The 13,185-nt window shown below is 34.0% G+C and overlaps 1 protein-coding gene across 1 annotated transcript in view; it reads left to right on the top strand.

Annotated features, from left to right (window-relative positions):
• The window catches only part of LOC137399516 (receptor-type tyrosine-protein phosphatase epsilon-like), a 47,088-nt gene that overhangs the window by 294 nt on the left and 33,609 nt on the right, over window positions 1–13,185 (top strand). Inside the window, exons 2-10 of the mRNA XM_068085664.1 lie at window positions 255–485; window positions 1,275–1,392; window positions 3,885–4,093; window positions 4,309–4,394; window positions 5,037–5,229; window positions 6,257–6,372; window positions 7,014–7,173; window positions 10,265–10,373; window positions 12,726–12,859. Of these exons, the coding sequence (XP_067941765.1) occupies window positions 255–485; window positions 1,275–1,392; window positions 3,885–4,093; window positions 4,309–4,394; window positions 5,037–5,229; window positions 6,257–6,372; window positions 7,014–7,173; window positions 10,265–10,373; window positions 12,726–12,859 (1,356 nt within the window). The remainder of the gene's footprint in view (window positions 1–254; window positions 486–1,274; window positions 1,393–3,884; window positions 4,094–4,308; window positions 4,395–5,036; window positions 5,230–6,256; window positions 6,373–7,013; window positions 7,174–10,264; window positions 10,374–12,725; window positions 12,860–13,185) is intronic.

Genomic DNA, 13,185 nt, shown 5'->3' with positions numbered 1-13,185 from the left:
CATGGGATTAACAGAAGGTTTTCGTGATGTGAATTAGTGTGCATTTACTGTTGATTGATGAATTAATTTGTCTATTTTTCTCCTGTTGCTCTTTCCCAGTGTAAGACATAAAAAACAAAATATCAAACTTGTATAAGTTACAAAATTTTGGCTCAAATAGTGAAAATTTTAGTAAAATAAATAAAGTTGTTTACTAGGTGAAACTATTTGGGCAATAAACAGCATTCTGAGTCTTATTTTAAATACTTTCACAGCTGATCGCTTGAGTGGTCTCTACTTGCTGACAAGCAAGGTCGATACCAATACTGCACCGAGTACTGACTCTAGCAGTGTATGGGAAACATGCTACCAAAACAATTCAGCACAAGGAGACAGTTTTAAGAAAAAGTGCAGTTCTAATCATACTCCTCTCACTAGATTATTCAGTATCCTGTCTACTAGTGGTGATAGAGTTGAACTGAGAGAGGTTGACATCTTTGGACATGGTAAGTCACAAACTACTTACATGTGTAAATAACAGTTGATGAAGCTTGAATACGCATCAACAGTTTATTTACTTTTATTTATAATCTTTATACTTACAATAATGATCAACGTTTTATTTAATAGTATTCACACAGTTCTTTATTGCTGTTTATTGTATACTGGTAAAGATCATTGAATCATTGCTGTAGAAAATGGAGATAATTAGGAAAAAATTTATTATTAATTAAAATGGATCATTTTTAAAGGGTTTTTAATTTATATTTGCTTATTTCATGTTAAACCTGTTATTAAATTATATTTAGCTGTTCAAGGAAGCATGCATCATTTTTAGAAACTTAAGACATCCTATACATGCATCTTGGTTTGCTAACATAACAGCCACCTATCAGGTTGATATGATTGAATTAAGGAATAACATTTCCTCATTTAAACTAATAAATCTTTGCTCCAATTTTTTGTCATGAACTTTTTGCACAGCCTATTTCACTGTTTTATCAGCCATAAACATTGGCTGGCCTACCACTTATTGTATACAATATTAATCATAGAAATTTCCTGGTTTGTCACCATTTGTGATAGCTCGTGTAACAGATTGTTTTTATGATAACTGCCGGGTTATTATTCATAGCTTAGTTATTTCTGAAACTGTATAGATTAACAAAATTTCAAAATGTGCAACAGAATAAATGAAAATCTAGTGACATCTACGCTGAGGGAAAACTTAATATTTGTAGGTTGCATCTTACTTTTTTGTTCTTAAATAACAGATCGCTTCATCATATTTCCAGAGGCTGCCCAGCTTACAGAAAAGGTTGCAGGAAGAAAAGAAAGCTCAACATACACCAGTGTCACGATCTCTTTTGTTCCTTGGAACCAGTTAATGGTGGGTTTTGATCCACCAACTAAGTGAGTTTTTAAATCATTTCCTTGTTTAGCAAGTTTAAAATTTTGTTGTGCTATGCAAATGATTGCTATGAATTAGTAAGACAGCGCATCAAAGAAAATCACAGGCATAGAGCAGCTTAAACCTTTCTTACCAATTAGATCAGAGGTGTTCAAACTTTTTGCAGAGGGGGCCAGATTAAGTGTGTTAAAAATTTAGGGGGCCAACCTTGATGGACATTTTTTACATATAACAGCAACTAATTGAAATAAATTTTACCGAGCCAATCTGTGTTACTTATTTGCTTTTTTATTTTAATTTCAGCCATCTTGAGCATGTGTTTTGGTTCGTTTGAAACATCACTTGACTTCACTTTTATAACACTAACTTTTTTGTAGCAGTTGAACAGAAGTAATTGTACTCTTGGGTACAAATTACATTTGAAACATAAAAAACATTTCACCATGGCAGTTTACTATTTATAGAATTTTAAGCCCTTACAGAAAAATATGAACAAGTGTAGAGTTCATTTAAAATATGACAGTAACTATAAATGTTGATTCGATTTTTAAATGTTTAACTCACAGGTAACAGCGCTTCTGCCCAGTTTATTAACCTTTTGAACCTTGGTCATTTTTCTCAGTGTGTGTCAGTAACCCTAATCAATCTGTCCAACAATCCAAAGTTTTTAAACTCTTATTACATATAACTAAACATGCTCATAATACAATGATATTTTGTAAGAAATTAGTGAAAAGGTCGAGCAACCAACATCAAATGTCATCAAACAGCGCGTCACCATTATTCGGGCCAAAACTATAAGAGTTTGTACGATTTTAAAAAACTTGTGAAAACATTTACAGTAGCATCATATCTATTGACCACATGTTCATCATCATTTCATGACTCAAAATATATTGGAAAATTATAGTTAGTACCATAAAATTGTTTATTTGCATCACAATCATTTATGACCTACCAACAAATGAGTCGTATCAATTTTTTCGCGTTACCGTTCTAATAAAATTTGTTATTAAATCGAAGGAAGTAAAGATATTTGAAAACTTTTACAAATGGATGAGACATTTCTGGTCAAACATCTTGTGCAAGAATTAATCTGATTGGTTTACGCTGTTACTTAGAAACTGCTTTTGTAAACAAAGCCGTGTGAATGCCAGAATTCCGGCTGTTAGGGGTTTTGAGTCTTTGACACATCCTACATAATGTTGGAAAATCGGCCGGTTAATTCTACAGGCGGGCCAGACGTTATTGATTTTATGACAGAGGCTGTGGACCGAATGAAAATTGACCCCGAGCGGCATTTGGTCCGCGGGTCAGACTTTGGACATGTCTGAATTAGATAATACAAGATGGTTCTTATTAAAGTATGCACAGAGTGGGTTGAACTTTCTAATTAAAAAAATAAAAATCATATGCCTGAGCTAATCAAATCAAATGACTGAGTTTTTAATGTAGCCTTAAAAATGCTTGTTGCAACTCCTAGAATACAGTAAAATTTTGTATAATAAAGTTAGCCTTTGTTATCACTCTAGTCCAACTAGTCACTTTATCCTCAGGGCGTTACAATAGCTATTTTCAACTTAAATTTTACAACCTTGAGAGCTAAGCAAGCCAAAGCCATGTAAACATGATAACTACATCATCAGCATTTCAACTGAATGCTTTTCAAAAGCTAACACAAATGTTTGCTGCTTTTATTGGTAGCTTTAAAATGTTTTTTATTTTTTTATGGGCATCACATAATGATTCTTTTTCAAACATAACAAAAAAATATTTAATTATGTGTTTCGTAACATACTATTGAGGGAACCAGTCGAGCTTTAAAGCATAGCCATGTCCTTGTAATGTACATTGTTGTTCTGCTTTGTTGCTAGCACCACTCTGGGTAAATTATATTGATCCATAATCGATTTAGATAATATCTTTGTGTGATTTTTAAAAGCCTTTTTGTAATGGTTTTGTAAGATATATTTTTGCAAGCTTTTGTAAGAAAAGATTTTCTTTTTAACTAGTGCTTCTGTTATATGATTTTAATATGTGATCTCTTCAAAAGATAAACCATTTCTCATCTTTTTCAAGTCATTTAGTAGATAATAAATGTTGAAGTTTTATATTGTACATTTTCAGAAAAATTTGCAGGCAAATTTTTCTGAAGGCATACAGATTGGTGCATCTTTTGTGCAAAGTCTTTACCACAGTAATTTTAAATACTTGGTGCAGACAGTTTAAGATCTTTCAATTTGCAAACACTTAAGATTTGCTTGAAAATTTCACACAAAACTTTGCTTCTGTTTAAGCTTTTTTTTAATTTTTAAGACTGACACAAGTTTTTGGCTGCATGCAATATTTGGCTTAGCTACAAAATAAAATATTACAAAAAACATGGTATTGACAAATCATTTATGTTAATATGTTGACTTTTGTTGTACCGAACTTGTTTATTCTTCATATCACCCATTTTAAGCATGAAGTAAAAGTAAATCATCTATTACAGGTACGAGGTAAAAGCAAAACATGATGGTAACATTATAACATCACCAGGTGATATCACTCATGATTCAAACTCTGAAAGAACAACAACAACATTATCTGGGCTTGATCCTGGTATAGAGTATGAGATATCTGTCAGTTGTCTTCTAGAAGGTTCCATTCCATGTGAAGGGATTTCCCCTACATTCATGGTCTCTACTTCAGCATGCTCAGGTACATAAATACTAAGACATATTTTTCATATAAAAGGTGTATATATAATGTTACATATTATACGTAATGTGTTACATATTATAACATATACATGTTATAATAATATCAATGAGCATTATATATAGTATATATAATTCTCATCGATATTATTACTACTATTATAAAGTGTATATTTTAGCTTAAAGTATATTAAAAGGATCTTTACTCTATTTTAGGCCCATCCCCACCTGAGTTTCACTACGCAGTTAACTCAATAATGGATAGTGGTAGAGAAAGGTGGAACTACACTTATAATTGGGAGGTAGGTACTTTGCCTACAATTAATGGTTGTGTCAACAGTTTGCTTGTACATATAGGTTTTAGACTTTTTAAAGCAAATTAAAATTTGATTTGCGTAGTTCCTGAAAATAAAAACTTATTATTGTTAAAATTTACTTTATATTGTCCTTTTCTACTAAAAGATAAACATATATTGAGCACCACTATATATTAATGAAAAGGTTTGGCATGTACTCATTCTAAAGTTGCATTGTATGTCTCATTGAGTTACGCATTTTTCTAAAAGATTTTAACATGCTAAATTCCAAAGTTTAGTTAGCAACATTTTTTTTGTTCTACTAAAAAAATAAGCCAGCATGCATATAAAAGCAGCACCGTGACCACACCTTGCTAAGTTAGTTTTAGCAAAATAGAAAATATCAATCAATCTTTTGAGCTGCAGCTTGCATACTATCAGTAGTCAATTGCTACTAGTAGCACAAACCAGACCTGCTATATTGTGGTCAAAGAGAGAATGAAGACATAAGCAAATTGTGATACTGTTCAGTTTTTCACTACTGTGTAAAGTAACTGATCTGATATGCCTTAATAGATCTTAATTAAAAATCCAACAGTCAGTATTAATAAGGTTTGGTGGCTGACATTATTATTGTATGGATTCCAGGTGTCTGCATCTAACTGTCGTGGATTAGCAACGTACACTTACTCTAGCAAAGAAGTACAAGTTCAGAGTATCACTGATAGATCTGCTACATTTCTAATAGATGGTTATAAGGAATTTACATTTACTGTTACATCCGAGAATGAAGCAGGACTGAGTTCCTCATCAGACAGCAAAGAGATATCTCCAAAACTCAGTATGTTGTTGCAGTGTCTAATTTATTGAGCTCTCAATTCATTCATGTTATCTCGTCAGCATCTGAACATGTTATAAGTGGTTAACTATATCATTCTAAGCTAACAGCGCCAAACTTTAATGAATGCTTTTAGTATAAAAATGTTTGCTCATGAAGTAGCTTTCAATGTTATATAAGCTGTTGAAACGCTGTCAGTTAGAATTAGTTTTTTAAAAGTTAAGACGGTGTGGTTATTTACCTATAAATATAATTAGGTCATATTGTACAATATGAATATTTCAATTGGAAATATATATATTACTACAAGTTGGCTATGTCACTTCATTCTTGAATACTCTAAGTAAATCCTTTTGAGAGAGCCATTATTTTAATGGGCTTGTATGTAACTTGAATGAATAATAAAATCTACCTTTTGTTAGCTAAATTTATTCAACTTGTTTCAATCTTGTGCCTTTTTAAATAATATTTAAATTCTTTTATTGTAGTTAGATGTGTTAAAAACTGTAGCACTTAATATGATTTAAAATTTTCAAACCTTTTATCTTTTTCTTGATTTTCAAGCCAAACTGCATGCGAATTTTGAGTTTTTTCAGATTTTACTCAGAATTCACCTAATTTTTATTAATATGTTTCAATTATTCAAAACAATTTTGTAAGTTATTTGCTTTTGATATAAGTCTGACCATATTGAAAAGCTTTATTCATGCTTTTCAATCCACAATAGATGTGTATTGTGTATGTAGTCAAAGGGCCAATGGCTGTGCCAAAGGTTTACATTAATACAGTTGTGCCTTGACTTCTATACTTGTTGTTGCTGCTAGACCAGTGTCTAGCTGTTGTAATGAAATGCAAGTACATGTACCAAGAAAATTAAATATCAAATTGTAGTTGTCCTAATAAACTTACTTTATATTATCACAACAATTGAGTACATCTAGGGCAGTGAAACTTCTTCGTGCATCCTATTTGTCAGACATGCTTGTTATTGATCTATTGCAAATTTCCTCATACTTTTTTGTTTTTTCAGAGCCCCAATTTGGTGTCAGCAATAATATTCGACTTTCTCCTACTTCTGAATGCGTAGACCTCGCATGGGACAAACCTGAATTTATAGGAGGACCAGAATCGCGCATAGAATATCAAGTAGGTTTAGTTAACTTAACCTGCTTTTATTGGCATGAATTGGTGAGGTTTGGCCTAGTCATTGTAGCATCATTCCTAAGCAGTACATGTGCTAATTTAAAAAGCATAACTAAACTTATTGACCTTGCTGTCACCGTTTTGCAACTTAAAGTTATGGCTATTGTAAAAAATAATATTTTAACTTGTGTAGGTGCAAAAAGCAGAACAGTTATAAATATTTTTTATGTTTTTGACATCAGCTGCTTTAAAATTATGGGTTATTTTAATTTCAAAGTATTTACCCCCTAATATTAAATTTATCTATATTTTATCAGACATGGTTAGTTATAGCAAAGACCTGCTTTTAAACATGGCTTACCCTCATAAACTATCAAATTATTAAGCCACGTTTCTGACTGCAGGTGTGTACCTTGTTGCACGATTTCTATCTTGTTAATCTACCTGATGCGCCTAGTTAGGCTATTATGGTAAATGCTCTAATTGCATCAATTAAACTACCTTTACCTATTCTCAACTACAGGCAACCAATGTTTGTCTGCTGTTGGTTCGCCGGAGTTGTAATCTTTCTCTTACAGCCCTGCACACTTGGACTTTTTTATACAGGTTACTTGCGGTTATACAGGTTACTTGTGGTTATACAGGTTACTTGTGGTGAAGAGGAGAACTGGGTTACTGCTAATGGCTTATCAGCATCCTCGTGTGGCCACAAACCATCTACTAATGTCACATGCAAACTTAAAGCTTTAAATGGTAACCTTCAGAGTGATGAACTAACAGCAACTACAACTACGCTAGTAGAAGGTGATGTTTGTTTTCAGTAATTTAAGAAATAATAATGCGAAAAATCAATAGTATCTTGCAAATACTATTGATTTTTTGTGTTATTATTTTTCCACATGGCCTGAATTGCTCTTATTGGCATTAACCAGCTAAATAAAGTCAAGTTCAAATCAGAAAATCTCGCCATATTGGCATTTGCAATTTCAAATACATTGCGGTTGTCAGCCAGTTTAGGAGTGTCCATATGCAAGGATAAGTGCATTATCTGGTTTGGCGATTTATTTAAGTACTTTTGGTTTGGTAAACCTTGTTTATGCAAAGATTCAAGTGCAATGACTTATTCTCTAATATTCCTACTACAAGATAAGGCTATTTTTATATTTTTAAAAACAGACTGTGTGGTTGCAGGTAATTGTGTGAGATCGCTGTAGGTGGTACCAATGATATACAGCCCCCACAAAGATAGACAACGGGCATCGTGTTAGTGGGGCTTAAACAATAACTGTCACGAACAACTTTTATCATATTTTCTAGGTAAATCAGCCACGCTGATTCCGATTTTGTACTCAAAATAAAGATTAGTCCACTAACCTTCAAAGTCATTTAGGCTTTTTGAAAGCGTTTCAATATCCGTTTCAAAAACAACACAATCGGCATTACAAGCTCCGCCCATAAATATGTGACGAAACCTAGCTTTTTCAGAAACAGAAGTTGGGAATGTTTAGTCCGGTTTAGAATAATAGAGATGGGTGTCTTAAAACCCATTATTATCTAAATCCAGCCTGTAAAATAGTTTCAGTTTTTTTATGGAAGGGATATAAACTATTTAAAATTGCTCGCAGCTTGTTACATGACGTTTAAATGGGCTGGACGCCGAGAAGAATGAGCTCAAAACGCGCGGTTTTATCACGAGCTAGCGTTGTTATTGCGCTTTTTAAATATGCAATGCTAAATAGCTTATCTACCTTTCAGAAAAGACTGATATTATTTTTAAGGCTGAATTTAGATATTAATGGATTTTAAAACACCCATCTCTATTATTCTAAATCGGTGTTGTTTTCGAGACCGATATTAAAACGCTATAAAAAGTTCTTCATTACTCTGAAAGTTAGTGGCCTAATCTTTATTTTGATTACAAAATCGGAATCAGCATGTCTGATTTACCTAGCAAATATGATAAAAGTTGTTCGTGACCGTTATGGTTTAATGATCGAGCTCTGTTGGGATGAACCCAAACACGTACCCAAACAAACAAATATGCTGAATAAAGCCCCTCGTAAATTTACTATGAAATTTAATTTTATTATGAACAAATGTGGTTGTTATACTGATCGGTTGGTTTCATTTTGTTGTCAAATAAATATTGTCATTATAAATGTTGTCACATATTGTCATCGTTATGATTAGTCAGTTACCATTCACAAGCATTCACGATATTAGTAGTCGAAATCGTAAAATAGCCCAAATTCGGTTTTATATTTAGATTTTGAGTATGAAAACTACACTCCACAGCTTTGCCTGCTGTCCCATTTTATTGGCTAGGTAAAATGATGTGACAACGGTGAAAGACTTTGTCATTTTATATCAGGGGTGGCAAAATAATAATCAAAAACTAGGAAAAAAAGGCCGTTGTTCAGGTGATTTTGGGTGAATTATTTTCAACTTTAAGCATATACTACAACACCTACCTACTTCAACATTAGCAAAAGTAGATAATTTGAATGTTTTGAAAATAATTTGAATGTTTTATTTTCTATGGATCCACCTTTTAAGGTAGGTGTTACCCTAACATTGTAGAAATTCAAGGTTTGCTATTGTGAACCGTGGGGCCTACTCACCAAATAAGCTAATGGCACGATAACAGTGAGTCGTATTTTCCAAAACCTAACAAGGCAACGCGACCGCCCCGCGAGAACTGTGTTAGATCCAAAACTCAAGTTAGCACAATCCTAACAGAAAACGATCATTAAACCCCGCCCATATGATAGCCGTCGCCTATTCTTGGGGGACTGTATATCCTTGGTAGTACAGACTACATGCTGCAGGTGGTACAGGAAAGTATTCATGAGCCATAATACATGTAATAGCTATAAATATTTTTAGGGGGTGTTGGTGTATGTGCGTGTTTGCATGTGTGTGGGTGTGGGTGTGAGTGTGTGTGGATGTGCGTGTGTGGGCGTGTGTGTGTATGTGGGGGTGGGTGGGCGCGTGGGTGACATCTGTGTGGGCGTGTGTGGGTGTGTGTGGGTGTGTGTATGCGTGTGTGTGTGGGTGTGGGTGGATGTGTGCGTGTGTGCGTGCGTGCGTGTGCGTGTAGGTGCGGGTGTGTGTGTGTATGTGTGGGCGTGCATGCGTGTGCTTGTGTTACTAAAAAAGTTTACTGTTCCACCAGAAGTTATCCACCGAAACATTGAATACGACGACACTGGTACTTTTCGATACTGGTACAAATGTAAAAATGAGATATCGTACTGTCTTTGTGTGACCTGACCAAACAGAGAGAGAATGTTGAGACTTTTCCTTCGGAAGTATTACAGTTATCTGCATGAAAAGAATCAGCCTTGGCCACGATATAGTACGGGCCTTATCTGTAGATGCACTGTGGACTAGTCCATAAGCTCTTTAGAGGTTGATTAACAAGCCTGTTTATTTTGCTGTGTCGAAAAGTTATGGAAGGCACAATTTCACTATTTGTATAAAGAAGAAAGCTGTACATTTTGCTAATAAGCATTTACTTTAAACAAGTTTGTAGCATTAAGGTCTGTCAACTGCTACAAGAGAGGTATTGTTATTCATGAATTTCAACAAGTTATAGTTTTGATTATGGATTCCACGGACTCTCGTCACAAGCATAAGTGCAGTACATACACGCTCTTTGTTAGGGTCTTGACACGATCTTTACAGTGAATGAGATTCTTCTGAGAGCAAGCAACACGCATACAGTGTGACTGTTTATCATTTCTTTTTACACTGAGTGGTGTACCACAACCATAACTTGGAAAAGCAGCAATTTGTCTGTTGCTTCCTAAAAGGTTTCCAACTCAAAACCATTAAATGTTTTTACTTTAAAGCTTTTAAACACAAGTTAGTAGTACAATATTTTTTGTTGCAGATGTTACAACACCGAGTCCAGCATCTCAAACCATTATAATTGCAGCTTCTATTGCGAGTGTGGTCGTGCTTCTACTGGTTGTAGGAGTTGTCATACTAGTTATGTTTCGGTAAGCATTGCAACGTATTGGAATTCATGCTTTTACTAAGCAGAATACTGGTTTATTTTTGCGTACATGTTGTTTCTCACATACTTACCTTTGAAATATTAAATACTTACTTTTGTTGTATTTGATCAGAGGAGAGCTTCTGTAGGCCCACAGTATATATTTCCTTGTTTCTCTGTTTTGCACACTCCATAAAGGCAATACCAACAGGTTCAGCCTGGTTGCGTTTGCCCAATGTCTGTTTGCATCGCAAGGAGCTACCTTTGTTAACTATTTATGTTTGAAATGTTGAAAATTTATCAAAGGATTTATTATCAAAAAATGGAAGTTAAAGCACAGTTTTAGAATGTAATATCAATCATCTGGGCATCAACAATTAATAAGGTCATAAATATGTTGATACTAATTATGTCAACAAAAATGTGAGTGCACACGCTAAACCTGTCAAGCTGCTAACATATTGTTTAAGATTATATATCTAAAAATATCTGAGCAAATCTGAAATTATATATCTCAAAATACTAACAACGTCGGTCCTCCTTAAAAGTTTTGTTAGATATATTGGTGACCGTATAACAACCTGAGTCAGTGCAAGGCATCGGTTTACTATTTTATTTTGGCAGAGTTCTCTACAGTTCTCCTTCACGAACCATAGTGGGGTAATTACGATGAAATGTCAAAAAATGGATTCAACAGTGAGCTTTTGTTTGTTTAGTTTTATTCATAAATTTGGAGTTGTCATCTACATGCACTTTTCAGCAATAAGTGGATGACATAAAAAGTGTTTCATCGAAAACAAACAAATCAAATAAACCATTTTAGAAAGCACTGAATTTGCTTGAAGTAACTTTTTATTAAAACCTTTATAAAAAAAATTCTTGTGCTGCAACCTTTGCTGGCGCGTGGTCACGCATGTGCCTATCTGCTGCTAATGAACTTTAACCACTTTTGTTATCATGCACTATCGTGTGCCCTAATAAATGCAAAGATTAACTTGTATTTACTAAAATTGTGAGAAATACAGGATTGAAGTCAAACTGTTCACGTGTAAGCAATCATTGACCATTTACCCAATCGTGGACCACATACTCCATTGTGAACCATCTACCAGCAGGGATTTCGAAAGTACATAAACAATACCAATTAGGCATTTTTCATTCAATAAATAATAGAAAGGTGAACTTATTTTTACTCATGCTCTTTGTGTTGTTTTTGCACCAATTGCTAATGAATAAAAAGCTTTAGCATTAAACTGTGACAACTAGAATATTGGGCGTATTGGTTAGAGAGCAGAGTGTAATGTATTTATTAAGCTTGCTGTTCATAAGACTTCTCTGCAACAGTCTATTTGACAATTAAATGTTAAGATTTACCTGTCACTTCCAGAAAAGGGCAAGTAGGCTATAAGCTTTCCGCTCTGGTGAATATGATAGCTCAGAACCTAAGAAGTAAAGGCAGAGCTTTGCATAAACCAGCTAATATTATTAAAACTAACTTATACTAGCAGCAAAAGGCGTAATCTGCTGACAGTCATACTAAAAGTAACGCTGTCGTTAGCCACCCTTTACGCTATTGAAATCTCTTTTTCTGACACAGTTAAGTGAAAGGACAATTTATTGAGCAAGTGTTAAAACATAATTTCTTTTTATGTCACTTTTTAGCTATGACCTGAAGAGCATAAAATGGCTCCGCAATTAGATTAAAGCTTTCATGACTGTCATCTGGCACTGTCTGCTTAAAACCCAGTTGAAATCGCATATGCAGTTTCCCTGAGGGATTTAACCTTATCTCTAATGAGTAAGCTTATCTATAAGGAATGCTAGGAAAACTTGCAAACAAAAACGAATAGATCAAAAGGGCAGTCCATTTATTTGTTTTGCTGTGACCAAACTTTTGCAGCTTTTCTCTAGCCAATTATTCATAAGTTTCTTAACAAATGTTTAAGAAAATGTTCTAACAGTTGACTTACTATTAAAAGTGTCATCAAAATTTTATCTTTGCCTGAACAAAGTTATTTGTCTATAACAGACAATTATTTTGACTAAATGCAATTTTGAAGCATGGAAGATGAACCAAAACTGATACTTTCTTCATTTTGTGCTTTGGAGATCAGTGACTCATGCATTTTTATAGATCGTGGGCATGCAAAGTTTTTTTCATCGCCTTGGATTCCTCTCAATACACAAACAATGTAGTGATTTACTTGTGAGTGTCAGGAACTCGAGGTATTACCATTAACAACAGAATATTACTATTAACACGAATTAATTTTTTTGTAAAAGAGACTATGTTAACTTATGCATAAAATAGCCTGTAACTTGAAGTGACGATCCAATGATTAACATTCCTTTACAGCCGCAGAAAGTCACTTGCTAATAATAAGTCATCAAATGCAGCTGTCTTCACGGCGAATGGCCCAGTGAGTATTGAGCAGGAAGCTCCTCCTGTGAAAAAGCCTTCCATCAAACCTCGTGCGCATAACCCATCAGGTATATTTTCTGGCTATGGCCAATAAGCCATTGAGTTATTATAGTTTTAACTATAACTCAATCAGGATATAGCTGAAGCTTTAAAAAAACTTTTAAGTTTGGTTACTAACTTAGGTGGCAGGTATAACTGTTCTCCAGTTTTGGCAAAAAGCATTTTTATGTGGTGATCTATGTAGTCTAGTAATGATGACACAGGTATAGCTCTTCCCTTACATGGATATTATCACAACCAAAGTTTCTACTTCTACTAATTTTAGGTACATTGCTAGAAACCATTTGAAGTTTAGTAGGTGTGGTCTAGACTTGCTAACTGTTCTCTCAGACAA

Source organism: Watersipora subatra, chromosome 7, assembly GCF_963576615.1.
Source record: "Watersipora subatra chromosome 7, tzWatSuba1.1, whole genome shotgun sequence".
NCBI lineage: Eukaryota > Metazoa > Bryozoa > Gymnolaemata > Cheilostomatida > Watersiporidae > Watersipora > Watersipora subatra.
Note: the sequence above shows the minus strand (reverse complement) of the source record. Positions and strands in the feature narration are given on the sequence as shown.